Source organism: Poecilia formosa, unplaced genomic scaffold (assembly GCF_000485575.1).
Source record: "Poecilia formosa unplaced genomic scaffold, Poecilia_formosa-5.1.2 Scaffold31, whole genome shotgun sequence".
Lineage (NCBI taxonomy): Eukaryota > Metazoa > Chordata > Actinopteri > Cyprinodontiformes > Poeciliidae > Poecilia > Poecilia formosa.
Genome location: NW_006799970.1, coordinates 889632 through 908059, shown reverse-complemented (window position 1 = coordinate 908059; position 18428 = coordinate 889632). Strand labels below are relative to the sequence as shown.

The window sequence follows — 18428 nt, the reverse complement described above, 5'->3', positions numbered from 1 at the left end:
GTTCATGACAGGGGTTATGTCATGTTTATGAAAGTGTCATGACAGTCTTATTCAACCCCCTTCAAATAAAGTGTTACCCAAAAAAATTATAATTTCCAAAAGATTATCCTCCAGCTCCTGTAAAAAGCAAAGCTGCCCCACACTATTACATACCCACCTCTATGTTTCTATATAAGCTGACATTGTTTTAGTTTAATGTCAGATTTAATGGACGCACAAATGTTAAAAAAAAAAGTTCTCCCTTTGTCACAGAATATTTTCTCAAAAGTCTTGAGGATTTGTGGAGTTTTTTTTTTTTTTTTTTTTTTCGTACAGAAGTAATTTGCCCCCTGCAGCTCTTCTCTAGGTGTTTACACTGCTTTAGATGTTTTCTGGGTTATCTTTTTTTGACCAACCTGAGGAGTTGCTAACACTCTCTTGGAGTAATTTTGGCCAGTCTACCGCTTTTGGGTTCCATTTTGGTCTTCCTTTGTTGATAATAGCTCTCCCTGTGGTTTGCTGGATTCCCACAGCCTTAGAAATGTCTTTGTAACCCTCTCCACAACATGAGTGCCAGTCAGAGAGGAGAAACCTAAGCTTCAGAACCGCTGCTTTCTTCTGGGCCAGCGCTTTATCTAACACACAGGGTTCTGGGTCTTATAATAGAAAGTCAGTATTCCTACCGGGGGGGCTGTGAGCCAAATCAGAAGGTCAGATGGAACAAGTCTTCACTTAATATCAGTGTTAGCTTTCAGCTCCATGCCAAGTCCCCCTTGTAGAACCCAGCAATGCCCCGCAGCTACTTGTGGGTGCTTGTTTGTCAGTATGTGAGGTGTCGTTTAGTGACTGACCTGAGATTATGTGCTTATCAGTCAGATTAGCTTCTTTTGCCACTGATCTGACCTGCACGTCTGCTTCGCAGTGCCACAGGCGCGCAGCAAACTGCTGGAGGAGTCCGCGTGTGTGAATCTGTGGGATGTTTTGCAGTTGTACCACATTACACTTGCTCTAGTTGTTTAGATCGCAACACATGGGTTATTTCGGGAAGATTAACTTCATGTGACATCTGTGTGGGTATGTTTCCATACGCGCTACGTTTTCAATCGTACGTTTGTAGGCTGCAAACTGTGCTCCCTTTGAACTTTTCCCCTCAATCAAGTCATGGTAACTAATCAAGTGAATGCGGACCTAATCTGTGTTTGTTCATTTGCTTGAAAACATTTTTGTGAGTAAACTACTGCTACTACAAAGTGCTGCACAGATGAAATCAATGAACATTCGAAATATGGAAAAAAAAAGACAATAAAATCAAACACATTTGCTCAAGATTTAGATTAAATGTATGATTAGAGAAGAAAACAAAATGTATCTTTATTCTTTCACAAAATCCACATATTTCAACCGCACACACGTTTCTTTTGAGATTCTAAGTGAATAACTGTGAAGAAGAAGAAAATCCAGATAAATAAGTCCTCAGAAATCACCTAATTACTAAACAAAGTTCACAACATTAGTGCCAGAAAGCCTAACTCTGAACACACAGTGTCCATGGTGATACATGGCAGTGGCAGCATCATGTTGTGGAGATGCTTTCCTTCCACAGGGACAGGAAAACCAGTCTGAGCTGATGGAAACATGGACGAAGCTAAATACGTGGCAACCCTGCAAGAAAACACTGTAGAGGTACCAAGAGGCTATTAAAATGAGTGACTGTAACATGACAAAATATTGCACAGTACTCTGGGTACGATTATGTTTGCGAGACACGCTCTTCAGACGCGGCGCGCAATGAAACAGTTAATCGTGCCGAAGGATGAGTGATGTCTGGCTGTACAAGCTGTAGCTTTAAGAGGTTTTTCCTGTAAGACACACATGAGGTTTACATCTCAATTTCCATCATGTTTGATCCATGACTGCCTGCTGTAATCATGTTATAATCTTGAAATCCTTCCAAATCCCTGGAAATCTGCTCTATGGTCCTGCAAGCACTCTCACACACAACCCGTCCTGGTAGAAATGAACCAGCATCTACACTTCTCACCACTTAAATTCCTCCATTTTGGAGCGCTCTCTCGATTTTAGTGTCATGAATATCTGCTCTCACAACAACTTCCTGTTTGAAAAGTTACGTCAATATATGCAGCAATCGTATGTTTATAGGCTGCAACTGTGCTCCCTTTAAACTTTTAATATATGGCGCTGGAAAAAATGAAGAGCTCACTGCACCTTTGAAAACCTGTTAGTTATTCCACCAAATATTGATTTCTGAACTCTTCCCGAGTTAAAACATTAGTGTTGTTGTTTCTAAATGAATATGAACTTGTTTTCTTTGCGTTATTTGAGGTCTGAAAGTGCTGCATCTTTTTCGTTATTTTGACCATTCCTCATTTTCTGCAAATAAATACAAAATTTTTGCTTGGAATTTCAGAGACATGTCAGAAATTCATGGAATAAAGAAAAACAATGTTCTTTTTACTCAAACATGTAGGTAGCTGTGAAAAGTAAATTCAGACAAACTGACCACTTTAAATGGTCTCTTAATTTTTCATGAGCTGCATAAATATGCAGATCTTTAAAGAGCAACAGTGTAAAACCACATCCATTCACTCTACACAATGTTGGGTTTTGTTTTTTTGGCTTCGGTTCTTGCAGCTATTAGGTCTGCATGTAAGGAAGAGAAATAGTTCTGAAGCTTCCTGTAGGCTTATATTGAGTTTGCAGTCTGTCACTGAGCAGGCCCTTAGTCACCATGGCGCTGCATTACTGTTGCTATGGTTTCCTTATCTGCAGGATGTGGTTCAACCAGACCTGCCATATTTAGTCTGCTGCTGCTGGATGCACTTAGCATCCCTTGTTTTTTTCACTGTGAACAATGAAGCGGCTCTGTTGTGTAAATCTTTACTTTTGCACTTCTAGCACAACATTAACATAATTAACATCATGTACAATTACATAGAGGGGAGTGGTAAACCAGAAATTAGACTTCTTTATCTTTGAAATTACAAAATATTGAACAAAATAATGCTGACGAACCTCACTGAGCCTACATTCTTGTTTTGTTTATATAATCCGCTTATAGTTCCAGATACGAGATCTGCAGGATTAAATACTCTGAGATTATTATTGTCTCTCTTTAAGGCTTTATCACAGTTTGGTCTGAACCTGCCAGTCTTCGGTCCTTCACAGATTGGAACAGTCCACATGGAAATCTGACTTTCTTGGTAGAAACATTATCTTATGTGGAATTAAAAAAAAAGAAAAATCCCAAACACTTTATATCATATAATGAGACTTTCTTTGTAGTAAAAAAAATATACTGAACACAGATTTGAGCAAGAATTACATAACTTTGTAAGAAACCCCTCAAATATCCATCAGTCTGCTTGGGTAGAACCTTGGATATTTATGTGGAATGTTAAAATGTCTCTCTAAGTTTTAATCCATCTTACAACCGTAAACAGAACACAGTATATTTTTATTTAGACAAGGAAAAGTGAGACTTTAGTAGTTTGTGTTTCTTCCTGTTCAGAGTAAAGGAAAGCACAGACACATTCACAGAAACCAGAGAAGGATTCATCAGAATAACGGATTACTGGGTAAAAACAGTCACGAGTAAATGATTTAAAATGGTTCATAAAAATAAACATCTTTATTTAAAACGTTTGCACAACCTTGCTGGTTCAACGTCTTAGTGCAGTTCAGGACAAGGTTGGGAATGAAGGAGTTGATCAGCCCTGGGGACTAAAGTCGTCCTCGTCAGCCGAGTCCTGCAGCAAGGACAGCGGAGTCCGAGTCCCGAGGGAAAACACTTCAACACTTGGAAAGCAGTGAAGGTTCTGTTAGGATCCTGGAAGCTCATTTAATGATTTCCTTTTTCCAAAGAGCTTCAGCAGAGACATTAGACATTGCAATAATTAATGGAAAGAGGCGCCTTACTTTATCTTGCTCTAAATCTATACATTATAAGCAACTGATTTGAATCTTTGCCTCCTATTTAAATTATTGCTGAACATGGCTTTATGGCAGGAGGGAATAAAATGGAGCACCGGAGAGGAGAAACTGGATAAATAACAACAAAATGAAATTCTTTGCAAAATAAGGAGACCGTCAACTGGTGAATCATGAATCACAGTTTTCAGTTTAAGATCCAACTCTTCAGCGGACGTGGACAGTTTCCAACCCTGACACTAATGATGCACTTACCAAGAAAAATCAATAACGGTTTTCAAAGTTTTAATCATTTCCCTTAACGATGTTCTGGTCGTCTGGAGGCTCTGGGATTTGTACGGCAGCAGTAAACGTGCAAGGAATAAATCAAATTCATGAAGTGAGTTCACTTCATGAATTTGTGTGAAATAAATAAGTTTGACACCTCAGACTTAGTGAACCTTCCAAAGGCTTTCAATTTATCTTAAGTCTCAAGTCAGGAGCTTTTTGTTTTTAACTCATTAAAGAAGTCATCAAGTCATTATTTTGTTGTACAGCCATTAAAGTTGTGCAGCTTCACTTTGGGAAGTTTTTAGACCATTAAATGTACACAATGCTGATTATAGACAGCTAATAATTTAAACTCTTCTATTTTATCCTTTGCTAATTAGTCCACTGGTTTAATTATGCTCTTTGAACATTTCCATATTTTCTTATATTACAATCTCAAACTAAAACAAGTGGAGCATGACTAAGAAGTGGTTAAATAAATAAACTGGTGCATTACTTTTCACCACACTACATTGCCCTGTGTGACCTTTTAAGGTCTCCTGATTAGCAAATAAATCACATGTGTGTGTAAATTATTCTTAGCATAAGCGGTTTATTTGTGCTGACCACAAAGTTTTGCTAGAGAACATCAGTGAAGAAAAACATCATAACGACGATCAGGGAGCACAGTGGACAGGTCGGGGATAAATCAGGGTTAGCTTATAGAACAATAAAGATATGAACATCTCACAGAGCACTGGACAATCCAATTTAAAATGAAAGGAGTGCAGGACGGCTAAACCTTTGAAAATGAGGCTGTCCGGCTGGACTAACAGCCAGGGAATAGCAGCATTTATCGCAGAAGCAGGAGGCACAAATTGTAGTCTCTGTGTTTTCAAAGCTGAACACGCCTCAGAAAACGAACAACTGTACTTACAGCAAATGAGTCTGAGTACATGTACATACATGGCTATTCAGATTTTATTTTACCTCATAATTATACATGGCTTTGAAGTGGTCCATCACATTCTAATAAAAGACTTTGACGTAGTTGGTTATAAAGTGACAACATGAAAAAAGGGTGGGGATACTTCATTTTGCTATTATTACTTAAAGGCTTGACCGTCTGCAACATGTTTTGTGCCTTGTTATGATGACGCTGGAGAGGTTGAAATAATGTAAGGGCTCAAGTGTTTTTTTTTTTTAAAAGGAAATGTCATGAGTGGGCTTCTCTAAACACCTTATGTAAGACATGACAAACGAGGAACCCCCTTCTCTTTCATACTTCTGTTTTTTTTTTTTCACTCCATTGATTTGCATTAAATGTCTGCAAGCCATTCTAGGAGCTGCTCGGATTTGTTTTCAGTCAAATAAAAACAAAATAATTGAAGGGGGAGCCTTCTTAGACAGGACCCAAATGGCTATAACAAGATCATGCACGTTGTGTTGTGGGTGGGAGTAACTCACGCATGCGTATCAAACCCTCTCCTCCAGCCAGGCGCTAAGTGGAAAACAAAGAGTGAGCAGCGGCTAGGAAATACGGTCAATAGCTTTATTATTATTATTATTATTATTATTATTATTATTATTGATGAAAGAGATAGATTTGAAACATTCAACAATCTTTACCGCATGTCGTGTAAAATAGGAGAAGACTTCAAATCTCGAGGCTGTAAGTGAGTGAATCGGCTTTGTTGTTATAGAATCCACAGGTTCTGATCTTTGATTCGTTCTTCTTCTTCTTTTCTTTAGAAGAAAAGACTTTTGTGGATGGATCTGGACTGAGGTGACTGCATTAGTGGGCGAGGAAACTGTTGCATCACTCCAGCTTGCTTTCGCACATCACGGACCTGCTCACTCCATCCAAGTCCCGGGGATGATGAAATTTCCTGTCTCCGTGTAGATGAGGAATTGCGAACCGAGAAGCTGTAAATTCATAGAGGGACTCGTAAAACCGCTAAAAAAAAGAAAAGGAAAGAAAAGAAAAGAAAAATCACTTCCCCGCACTTCTGCAGAGCGTCACTTGACTTGTCGCCTCGCGTCGTTTCTTTCAGCAGGTGGGTTTTCACTCGTGGGGCAGAGGGAAGTTCCCTGCGCTCGGGGCGGCCGAGGAGAGGCGCTGTCTGTGGTCCTGAACTCGCATATCCCACCCAGGAGTTGGCCTTGAAGACAACTTCAAAACAGAGCTGGAGTTGCAGCAGCGGTTGTCCCACCAGCAGCTCCTCATAGGGCTGAATATGCTAACTCTGCACCGAGTTCAGCAGCAAACGTTGCTTCTGTTGTTGTTCGTCGGTAAGTATTGCATCTTGAGGTTGGCTCGTACATTGTCTGGTTTAAATTATCAACGTTCAATGCTGTGTGTTTGGCCGTGGCGCATTCACGGTTGTGAACATTGGCGTTTTCCAGAGCTTTCCGTTCGTTTCATAAAATGGGTAAACTGGAGGAAAGAAAGCGATGTTAGGCTGTGTCCTCTTATTTCCTTCTCGTCTCCTTCTCTGTCCTCTTGTTTGTTTCTCTCCGCCCACATAATGTTTTTTTGTTTGTTTTTTTAAATAAAATAAAAAAGGATGAGATAAAATCAATGTTGTCACTGTCTGCCCAGGGCAAGACTCTGGTTATATAACAGCAATGGGCCTAACACAGTCACATAGACATTTTGTGACATTACTATATACGCAACTATAAAGCATCCTTTGACAAAAGAAAACATATAAAGTTTTATGAATATACAACTGTCTGTTACCTTTATCTTCAGACTTGAGAGGACACTTAAGTATGAATACAACTAATTTTGACCACTTGACTCTTTTCTTTATTTATGGAAAATAGTCCACTAAAAAAAAAAAAAAAATCATAATTTGAAGTCTGATGTCATTACCGGACAGAGCAAGACAAACAATGTCTGCTGTACCATTAGTGTTTTTCAGTAGTGCAAATTTTTACATACATCTCTTGATAGAAGGCCTAGACAATGTTTCCTCGTTCTAAGGAGCCACAAACGAGGGAGTGAAGGAGTTTTGTTTCTAGAGCTGCTGGCTGCAGACTCCAAGTCTATGCATTTATAACCACTGCATCATTTGCCTTTTTTACTCAGTTCCCTCTCCACCTTATTCAATTAACTGAAATGCAATTATATTCCAGCCTTTTCCTTCCTCAGTTTGCTCACAGTATGATGAAAACCCCTTCAAATGCTTCCCATAGTTTCTGTGGTCTTTACCAATATTGCAAAACCAAGAAAACTTAGGAACCACAATATTTTCTTTGTCGATCTTTTATAACACAGAACTGTAAGCTTAAGTTTATGCCTGTGTTTATGTAAAATCAAATACAGAGTGAATACATGTTCAAGATTCATTAAACACTTTCTTGAAAGTCGACAAATTTTACATATGGAAGTATGAGTCAATTGTGGACATGAATGTGTGAAATATTGCTTCTTTTTTTAGTCCACCTGAGCAGGCCAGTATGTGTCGATGTGGCGTCCGACACCGAAGCAGTGCTAGGAAGCTCCATGAAGCTGACATGCATCTCCTGTTTGAAGAGGGAGGAACTCAAACCAAACACAAATGTGAATTGGTATTTCACGTCAAGTGAAAACAACACATATGACAGGATTCATGTATGTTTCCAGAACAGTGTTGTGTACGACCCATGCTTTTGAGTTCTGTGCTTGATCGGTTTAGACTGTAAATGTTAAATTTATTTATTTATTTATTTTTTTACCTAGATTTTTGAAAGTAACAAAGGAGACTCACAAAGCCTGGATGGACCCTTTAAAGACCGTCTGATCTGGAATGGTAGCAAAGACCTGCAAGACGTCTCCCTTTTGATCCTACATGTCACAGAGAGCGACCGTGGTATTTACGAGTGCCACGTTAATCGCACGTTTGAGTTTGGAACCTATACACCATCTACAGTGACGGAGAAGAAGATCACACTGACCGTGAAAGAGAAAGGTACGGTTGTGTCCATTATTTTGTGTGTAAATACAGCAGAAACCAGATATTCAACTCACTGTGTGAAAAGACACCCATTTTTTTTTGTCTCAGTTAGTGATGTAGCATTACACCGCCATTAAAAAACAAGCAGAAAAAGAACAACCAATCACTCACCCTAGAAGACAGCGTTGCCTATAGCAACCAGGGACAACCATACTTCCTCAGTAAGATGGCAATTTCTTTCACTCCCAGTACCTGACTGAATCACTCTTAAGATATTCTTAAGACTTCTTGGCAATAATTTTTGGGCTAAGATAGAAGCTCCCTGAGGGATCTGAAAATCCTTCTGCATACAGGCGCTGGTGTTTTGCTGAAAGCTGCTAAGCAGTTAAATGTTTTATTTTATTTTATTTTATTTTAGAGCTGCCTGAATCAACACTGCACTGTTTAGATGCAAAACTGCTGGCCTCTGTGCACGTAGCCCTGTCTCTGTGCTCTGCCTCCTCTTCATGTGATTTTAAAATGTTTATCATGCCAGCATGACTTGCTTTGTAATTATAAACCCAACTTTTTGTCTCTGCTAAGTGATGCATTACTGTGAAAGCACTCTGCCACTAACAGTACCTCTTCCCTTTCCCCACTCTTCTCTATGTTGTGACTGGTTTTAAAAAAAAATAATAATAATAACAACTGTGTTTTGTTTTGTCTGCCTTTATTTTTTTTCCATTAAAGCTTTCTTCTGTTGTCTGTGAAGGCCTTAATTCAAACCAGCTACTTTGCTATCTGTTTAAAACTGGGTAATGTATTATGCTTCCTGGATGTTTGGCCTGCTGAATGTTTCATCTTCCACCTCAGTCGAATATACAAATCAACGTGTATATTTGGAAGTTCCTAAATCTGTTGCATTTCTTTAGATTTTCATTTTTACTGCCTGCATTTGGTAGAACGTTGAATAAGATGCATATACACGCAGAATGTTGCAGTCAGATTTCTTTCTGCACAAATATCAAAAATCTTCCTTCATATTTCATACAACAGCGGTGTCGAGTTCCAGAAAGCCTTTTCTGCAGCAACCATTATGCAATATGTTCTGATAATGATTTTCATGGTAACAAAGTGGAAACGCTTGCCTTCAGTGGATCTGTGCTTTCTCATCTAATGGATCATATTACAAAAACAGCCAAATCAAGCTGGACGAACACAGTTCTTCTGAGAAGGTTTTCTGGAATTTGGTACAAACAAACAGGTTCACAGTGGCTCAAAAATGTTAAGCTTTTATATACAATTTCCAGACGTCAGTTTGTTGTTCCCAAGACATTTTGGTTCCCAAAGTCCAGTTTCATGTTTAAATCATCTGTTAAGGTTCTCCTCCAAACGAAGTTTAATTGTGATTGATGGTTGACGTTCAGTGCTTCGCAAAAGCATTTCTGCTTCTTTTATATCATTAAAACTGTCAGTGCATCAATGCATTTTATTAGGGTTTGGTGTCATGGACCAACAAAACAATTCACAAACAGTTAAGTAGAAGGAAAGTAATACACAGTTTGCACACTTCCAGCTGAAATATTGAAAGTGTTGCAAATATTTGTTTTATATCTATTCTCAACTTTCCTGCTTGTCAAAAAATAAAAAAAAAGATAAATGTTCCCATGGGATGATAAGGCTATGCCATGTTTTGCCATGGGAACGCGCTGTTCAAGGTGATGTGTGATGTTAGTTTTCCATCATCTCCTGTTTGGCTTCAACATGCCTTGTGACAAAACTTTAAACTGGGCGAATGGCGTATTTTTTTCTTGGAAGGCTTTGTTGTTTTTTCCACTTTAGAGATCAGATTTGGATAGTTTATGGCTAATAAAGGCTTCCTGGCAGATTCTCCCACCTGAGCTGTGAATCAGCTTAGAGGATTAGGGCTGAGGAAGCAGGTCAAACTTTTCAGTGTTTTGTTTATAAATAACACCAAAAAAGTTGAAAACAATTCTTTCTCAGTTCAGAATTATGCACAATGTTCTGATGGTGGATTACATAAAAACCCAAAAATACATTGAATTTTGTGGTCATATGTGAAACAGCTTAAGGGGTATAAATACCTTTGCGAAGCACTTCATTCTCCAATGACTTTTTAATTTCTTATCTTTTACTACAGCTAAGCGATGAACTTTAGAAAATATAAACAAATAGAATAGTGAAAACACTCTTTCTTATGGATTTAAAGATAATAAATGACAAGAGTAAGCAGAAACGTTCTTCATTTGATGCTATAATTGTTTTCAAACAACAACAAGAAATGTCTGAGCCAAGAACCACTGTGAGTTTGCACCTCCATTTTATATCATACATAGAGGTACCCTGTGGAGCTTTCACAGTTCAATAGGCAGGTTTGCTCTCTGCCTGCATGTAACTTTGTGAAATCTCTGCAAGGCACCTTTCCTTTCACGTTTTTAGATTCTAATATCATCACTCAGTACTTATGCCCATCATATTTACCTGTATATTGTTAGACTTATCTAAAACATAATGCATCCTAAAAGCATGAACTTATAAGAGGAATGTTTTTTAACAGTACTTACTGTAATTGGTAATCAGACAGTATCTCATTACTCCTAAATGTAAAAAAAAAAAGAAGTTTTTAGTAGATTAACAGAAAGTGGGATTTTTCATGTTGTTAACAAAATGTATGTTGCATGGAAACCATCATGTTTTGGGTTTTTCGTGTATAGAGACAAATAAAAAATATATATTTTTGAATAAACCAAAATACAAATCAAGACAGAATGCACTGTTCCAGGCTAAGCTATAAAAGTTAAGTGAAAAATTTCAGAGTAAGAGAACATAAACACGGTTTGTTGTGCAACAAAGTTGTGTGTGTGTGTGTAGCTCAGCCGTTCAAGGCTGCCAGCCTTTCCTGGTAAGTGCAGATTTCTTCATTGAATATCATCCAGTGGTTATTTTGCAAGTGTTTCTGAAAATGTGCTGATGGCACGAAAATGTGCTGACAAGCAGTCCTCTTCTAGTGCATTCATTTCTGTGGCCATTAGCCTGGAAAACATCTGGAAACTGTTTCCAGTAAATTCAGTTTTTTTTGTTTTTTTTTGCATTTTGCTGTCAGACCGGGTTGCATTTGGCAGCAGAATATTTAGTGGGAAATTTAGTTTCATCGAGCCGAGTTGCTGCAAAGAACGTCGAGACAGCAGGTTTAGATCATTTTGTCATCATCAGTAGGGGCTAGTGGAATATGAAAACAGCCTTTACTGTTACCTCCACTTTACTAAATGAATAATTGATGTTTTATGCTCTTCCCACTGCCTCTTTAAAATGACAAACACCTTCATTTCTCAATCACTTTCTAATTAGCACCAAGCTAAAAGATCCAATGTGTAAAATGCTCTATGTTAATAGCAATGTTAACAAGAAAAGCATAAATAAAAATACAAAACAAGGACTAAACATGAATACGTAATACTTAAAGTGAACTTTTTATTTAGTCAAATAAGTATCCTGCTGATATCTCATCCTCTTCGTCATAAACGATGCGAGATTTTGTGCCAGCTGTGTTCAACGAACTCAGGACATTTCCTCAGAGCTGCAGCAGAGTCTGTTTTGTTATTCTTCACAAAAAATGGTGCAGAAAATGAATGTGTGCTAAATAAAGCATGTGCCTATCTGCTGTTTGTGCTCCGCAGCCTCCAATGACACCACCGCAATCTACTCTGAGATCATGATGTATGTCCTACTGGTGTTCTTGACCTTGTGGCTGCTGGTGGAAATGGTCTACTGCTACAGGAAGATCTCGAAATCTGATGAGCAAGTGCAGGACACGGCGTGAGTTTCGCATGTTTCCATGCGCTCAGATCAATGCGAGCTGACGAGAAACACTGATGTGTTCTGATGTGCAATCTGCTTAATAGCAAATCAAATTGATCTAATCTGAAAAGGATGTTTTGCACCTGTGGATCCTTGAATCTCGTATTCTTACTCTATGCTCATATTACAATTCCAGACATCAATGGCTGAGATTTAGCAGGCTGTCAGACAGAGAGCCAGACTGAAAAGGTCAGACTAACAGACAGATATGGGAATAATTGAAAATTGAGTATGTTCCCTGCTCTGGTTTTTAACCCTCTTACATCTTTAATCTGTTTTTATTTATTTTTTCTCCACGGAAGCCAGCCAGACAGACACACCTGAATTATTGCAAGCTCTGCTGACTGTTCGTCTTTTGAGCAACCTTTTAACATCCAAGCTGGATTTTCAGCTCCATCGTAAACTGGCTTTTTGTGTCACCTTGTCTCAAAGCCACCTATGTACTCAGCTCCCACTGGATTTCCACAACATTGACTCTGCCAGCCTATGTCTGTTGACAGCTTTTTCTTTCTTCTTTTGAAAATCATGAGTCATATTGAGTCACATTCTGAAAAGTAACAGATAATACACAGCACCATGTGTTGATTCACCATTCTTGCAATGTGAATAGAGTCCTGCAGCTGCAAAATAAAATGCGGTATGTTCTAAAGATTCCTTATTTCATGGGGGAGGAAATGTGCAATGCAATCGCAGACTGTGAAAATGGTGGCAAATATCTAATGTCACTGTTTGTACCTTTGGTTAAATGTCATATAATGTCTACAGTTTCCCTGAGGGTAAATCACAAAGGGATGAATAAAGTTTCTATCTATCTATAGGTTCTTTTAAAAAAAAAAAAAAAAAAAAAAAAAAAGTCTGAAACCTAAGAGGATTAGGGCCACTGGGAAAAACCCCCCAAAACAATTCTGACTTTTTTTTCTCAGAATTCAGATTTTTTTTTTTCCCCCAGTGGCCCTAATCCTCTTCCGTAGAAACCTCCCCAGAACTCTTTTTTTTTAATTTATTTATTTATTTTTTTAGCTCTTATGGCCTTTATTCAAAAGTAAATGGTAGGTGGTGCTGCACTTAGTGCTGTGAAATAAGAATAAGACAAGGAGCAAATGGCTTGAACCCACATGTTAAAGACAAAAACCTCTGTACATGTATACTCCACTAACTGAGCCCCTTTTAGTCAAATGTGCACCGTATTTTCCGGACTATAAGCCGCTACTTTTTTCATACGCTTTGAACCAAGCGGCTTATGGGCCAGTGCGGCTTTTCTGTGGATTTTTCTTCAACCACCAGGGGGCTCTTTAGCAGGAAGTGAATCATTGGAAGTCAAAATTGGAAATCAAAGAAGAAAGCGCTAATTTTCAGTTTTAGAACAAGTACATGCTAGCAGCAGGCACAACGGAGAAATTTATTCAAACTCATATGATGCAGCTTTTAAGTTGAATGTTATCGATCTGACAGTACAGGAGGGAAATGGAGCCGCTGCACGTAAACTCGGCGTGAACGAAACCATGGTTCGGCTTTGGAGATGGAGGGCTGCGTCTTTAATAGCAAATTTATAAAGGAGGCAGCCGTCTGCGGAGATACCAGCGGCTTATGGCCCGGTGCGGCTTATATGCATGTTTCCAGTTTCTTTCTTTTTTTTTTTTTTTTACTTTTTGGGTGCGGCTTGTAGTGAAGTTCACTCTATAGTCCGGAAAATACGGTATATACATAATTGCAGATATGATTGATATATTAACCATTATTGGTCTTTAACTCATTGCATAGTGTTAAGGTTGGCTTTAGGCCAAGAAGGTGAAAAATCTAGGAGCTTGTTGTTAGCCTGTTTTACGGTTTTCAAACATTTCAGTGACTTCTTCTTCTTCTTGCCAGTGAGCAGAGTAGTTGTATTGCTATGATTACTATTAGGAGGACTTTCTTATAATATTCCAGGTCAGCAGTTATTTTAAAGTTGTGAGCCTTGCTGTGTAAGGTTACCATGACTGATATTTGCATTCCAAATAATTACTTTAACCTTGGGTAAAGCATATTAAGCTAGATGGTACTTTGCTGACTGGCTAACAAAGTTCATTTCATTAATAAAAATCGTGTTTAGTCTGCAGAGAAGTCGTGAAGGTGCACTGCATGTAACTGCAAGCATTTTTAGCGCTGAGATTTTAAGAGGCTAAGAGCATGATGATAAATACTGAATGAGTGTGTCAGTTCATCTGGATGTGCACTCGCTGTCTCAATGCTGCACTGATTGCTTTGTCTTTTTCGAACTCCACATGGGACATGTGAGGAATTACTTGCGTGTGACTTGAAGGGAAATGTATGTTGCAGCCTTGTTGTTCCAGACTGAAAAGAAAACTTCTGCCTTCCAACAGGAGAAAACCAAGGCACTCTTTTTTTTTTAAGACGCTCCTCTGTTTTCCTGCAGGACAAACTACCTAGCCGTTCCCTCTGAGCAGAAAGACAATCCAGTCGCTCCGGTTACCGAATAAAAGCGCTTTTCAGTGACACGGTATTTCACATGTGATTTCCTCAGCCTGAACCCGATCAGTAAAATCATCCCCTTCCTTCTTGAATCCATTGTTTGTAGCTTCAACACTCATAACTCTGCAGCTCTGTAGACTCCCGTTGCTTCAACCATCACTGTGTCTCATCCTTCACACACATTTTTGAAAGGCACTCATTTCTGTCCTTTTTGGACTCATCTATTTTTCAGTCACTCTTTTTGATTCTTATTTAGATATCTAATATCTAATGTATATAAGTAGACATGATGCATGATTTTGTTTTTTAGTACTTTGTGATTATAATGTGTGAACATTGTAAAAATAGCAAACTAGTGAATGTGATGTTTGCATGTTAAGTAGTGCTCCATACTGTTTTCAGGCGAATTAGATGCATTCAGTAGTGCAGAACCTTGCAAAACCTTGGAGATACAGCGCCTTGAAAAGTTAATTATACGCCTTGAACTTTATCATATTTTGTATCACAAACTTTATTGTATTAATGGGGATTATAAGTGGGAGATCAATCTGTAATTATAAAGTGAAATACAAATAGACATGGTTATGAAAAGCAAAAGGACAAAAAAAAAAACTGGCAAAATTGATATTCATAGCCGCTTTTAGTCAATTGTAAGATATTTAAGAATGGAGAAAAAAAATGACTCCAGCTTTGCAATGGGGTCATAACATAGTTATTTTTAACTTTGAAAACTTTTATTTTTATTATTTCAAAAAAGTTCAAGATATCACTTTTGCAAGGCACTATATGTCCCATTTATTTATATTTTGCTTCCAGTAAGTCATTTTTTTTTTTTTTTTGGTCAGCTTGTAAATTATGCTTCCTGGAGGCCTTTTCAAAGTATTTCTTTTGATTTTCTTTATTTATGTTTAGTCTCACTGGTTCTGTGAAAACCAAGTGAGAAGGCTAATGCTTCTCACTGGTCGTGTTGATCCTTGCTGGATTTTCCTGTTTCGTAAAGACATGACTATGATCTGCTGTTGGTAGTTTCTCAGACCTCACACCTCTCCTTTTGTTTTACACATTTGCAATTTCCCCCAGTTTCCACTAAAGGTCTGAACAATTTGTTGCCATCAGTTGGTACGAAGACTTTTAAGCGTTTACTGAACATCTGGCTCAGTGGAAGCAAAGAATCGGGAAACGATAGATGATTTGAAACAACACATGCTATCGTCTGTAATGAACCATTTCAGGTTTACTGAGGGAACCATGTTCTCTGTTCTCTTCAGATATTAACCACTCAGGATGATGGTACAGACAGCACAGTCCCATCGGTGCCACCATGAAGATGTTTCTCTCAGACGGCGACGTGAATCCCGCCAGCCAACCTTCCCTGTGTATCCACTGTGTCTTATAACAGAAAAGTGCTATATATATATTTTTTCCCCCCTTTCCCTCTTCTTTATGAAAGCTCTGACATCAAGTGCTTTTACTCATGCAGTAGTTCAGAGGGTAAAACTGTCATGCGCCTATTATCCAATCAATATAGCCATACTGTAGACTATAAGGACCTGCTGATGTGTTGATGTACCACCCATTTCCAAACAGCTAGCGTTGTGAGTTTTGTACCTCGACATTTAATGCTTGACCCAAGGAGAGAGTCTGCTGTTTTAAAGGCTCTTAAACTTACTCTGCCATGTTTATTTTTCTAACCTTTTTTATAGACCTTGTTGTGATTTTTCAGGTCACAGAGTTCTTTGTACTGGCCAGAAGTCTTTCTATGACGGTCGAACTGAAAAGCTTTTACACTCGTACGTGTCTGCGTACTCTCTGCTTTCTGTTAAACGCTTATGAACGTGATATTCTGCAAGAAAAAGACTGTCTATTCAGCTGAATTTTATTTGAAGGTTTTTACTCGCCGCTGTATAAATCTTTAATCCGCATTCGGCTCTGATGTCAGCGTACACTCAGTAGGTCAAGTGGTACTGCACTTAGTGCTTTTAAATGTATTCTTGAAGCTTTGACTGTTCCTGAGTGTTGCTGTCGAGACCCGGTGTGTGCCTCCTTCAACGATACGAAACTGTAGAAACATCTCTGACTTGATTCCATCATGTCCGGCCATTTTCGTTCTGTTGCAAATACAATAATTCATCTGTGAATTTTACATTTTTAACTTAATAAATATACATTCCACAGCGTGATTTGGCACTTCTCTGTTATTTCCAGAAAATTCCCTCAAATCTTTATATACATAATAATGGCAAGAATTATTTTTATGAATAAATTGCACATTAGCTACACACTTACAGAAGAGACTATCTCTGATTAAGCCTCTGCTGAACTAAAGTCAGTGTTGGAGCTGCTCCTCCTGAAGTGAAGGGAAGAAGTGCTCGATTGTGGCTCAGTGGTCTCGAAACCATTTTGCAGATCAAAGTACGTTTAGCATTTTTTTTGGGGGGGAAATCAAGGTCCCAGACTCTGAAGGAAAAGTGGAGAGGCGGCACAAAATCCGAGCTGCTTGAGGTTCAGTGTGAAGTTTCCACAGTCGGCGAGGATTTAAGGTGTCATGTTATCTGTCTGCGCTGGTCCACTGCTGCTTTATCCAAAGTCCAAAGTCAAAGCAGAAAATTTTATAGCACTTCATGTTTCCCGTCTGCTGAGAAGCTTTGCGGCGATTGTTTTCCGAGCAGGATTTTAAGCCATCTCGTACTGTTAAAATCTACTTTAACGACTGCGCTATCACTCTGTTTAATTGGCCGTCTAACTCGCCCGACCCCACAGCATGTATGGGACGTTGTCAAGAGAAAGATGAGAGACGCAGCAGCGTCCAAACAGCTGAAGGTGAATATGAAATCAACATTGGCTTTCTTCCAGGCAGTTCACCTCCATGCCACGCTGGGCTGATGCAGTAGTCTCTGCAGACAGAGTATACATACTCTATTGTATTTTAGAAAGTGTCTGTATAAAAAATACTTTATTATACCGCTCTTTCATATTATTTTAATTGTGAGGAACTGAGGTTTGGGATTTCGTTATCTCTAATCAATAAATATCAAAATGAGCAAAACGTCTTGACGTATACGTATCACTCCGAGTAATAAATCCAGCTTTTTGAATTGAGTAAATTTACTTTATGAATAAATATGCTACAATATTGACTCTCTGCAACATCCCCCATCCCCTCCATGTTCTCCACTATTATACATGACTGTTGTGTGATTCAAAGCATTGGAATAGATTTAACAACTACACTGAAATCCCCTGCTGTTTTCGACACTCATTAACGCTGCAGAAAAGCGGCAAGCAAAGCACGGTTCGATTTGTTTCTGCTTGACTGTCTGCATTTTGTCAGTCGTCTCGCTGTAAGCAAGGCGGTTTTTTTGTTGTTGTTGTTTTTCCTGTTTTCATCAACAAGAATACTGCCTCGGCTCACACAGAAAGGCAGACATGGAAGACAAAGACGGCAAAAAGCTGCGGCATATTATGTACAGGATGCAACGTACGTTGCTCTTTTAGCTTAACCCAGAGCCAGAGAGTTACAGCAGCGACTGTTGTTATAGCAACTCAGGCATGTTTGTAGCAAAGCAGGCGACGTCATGTAATTTGTGAGACATTCATTAGGGTTAAAAGTTGGTATTCTTTCAGAAAAGGACAATAATTGCAGGATCTGTGCAAACCTTGCTCCAGGAGGAAGTTCGGAGGGTTCACACAAAGGAGCAGCTCGGCAGAAATGACTCCGCACTTCACAGAAAATGACCAGGCAGTGGTTCCTTTTCCTCAATCAACTTCACATAAATTGGTTATTGACTGCCCAACACATCCTATGAACTATCCGGGAGCATGGCGTTATGGGTTTAAGATAGACTGTGAAAGGGCAATTTGACAACGCTCTATTCCTCCTCTCTCCCTGCCTCACACCGTCTCTGCTTTCTCCCATGCTGCCGTTACAATGAGTCTCCCTCAGGATACAGCCCAGTAATGTGGCCCACATTTCACTACATTATG

General features: G+C 38.9%; 1 protein-coding gene and 1 long non-coding RNA gene across 4 annotated transcripts; one reads left to right on the top strand and one right to left on the bottom strand.

Annotated features, from left to right (window-relative positions):
- Positions 1-5466: 5466 nt before the first annotated feature.
- LOC107835933 (uncharacterized) lies at positions 5467-5859 on the bottom strand. Its single transcript, XR_001661775.1, has 2 exons — positions 5806-5859; positions 5467-5677 (listed from the first exon to the last, which is right to left on the bottom strand). It is a non-coding gene; the product is annotated as an uncharacterized LOC107835933 (long non-coding RNA).
- On the top strand, positions 5672-16624 carry scn3b (sodium channel, voltage-gated, type III, beta). Of its 3 annotated transcripts, none has more exons than XM_016670232.1 (8): positions 5672-5848; positions 5929-6233; positions 6331-6468; positions 7623-7795; positions 7904-8132; positions 11795-11933; positions 14389-14472; positions 15713-16624. In XM_016670232.1, the coding sequence occupies exons 2-7, from the start codon at positions 6080-6082 to the stop codon at positions 14450-14452; spliced, it is 897 nt and encodes a 298-aa protein (XP_016525718.1). In that variant the 5' UTR covers positions 5672-5848; positions 5929-6079; the 3' UTR covers positions 14453-14472; positions 15713-16624. The 3 variants fall into 3 exon arrangements, with proteins under 3 accessions (XP_016525718.1, XP_016525717.1, XP_016525719.1); XM_016670231.1 differs by having other exon boundaries at positions 5672-5852; XM_016670233.1 differs by lacking the exon at positions 14389-14472 and having other exon boundaries at positions 5672-5852.
- The last annotated feature ends 1804 nt before the right edge of the window (positions 16625-18428 follow it).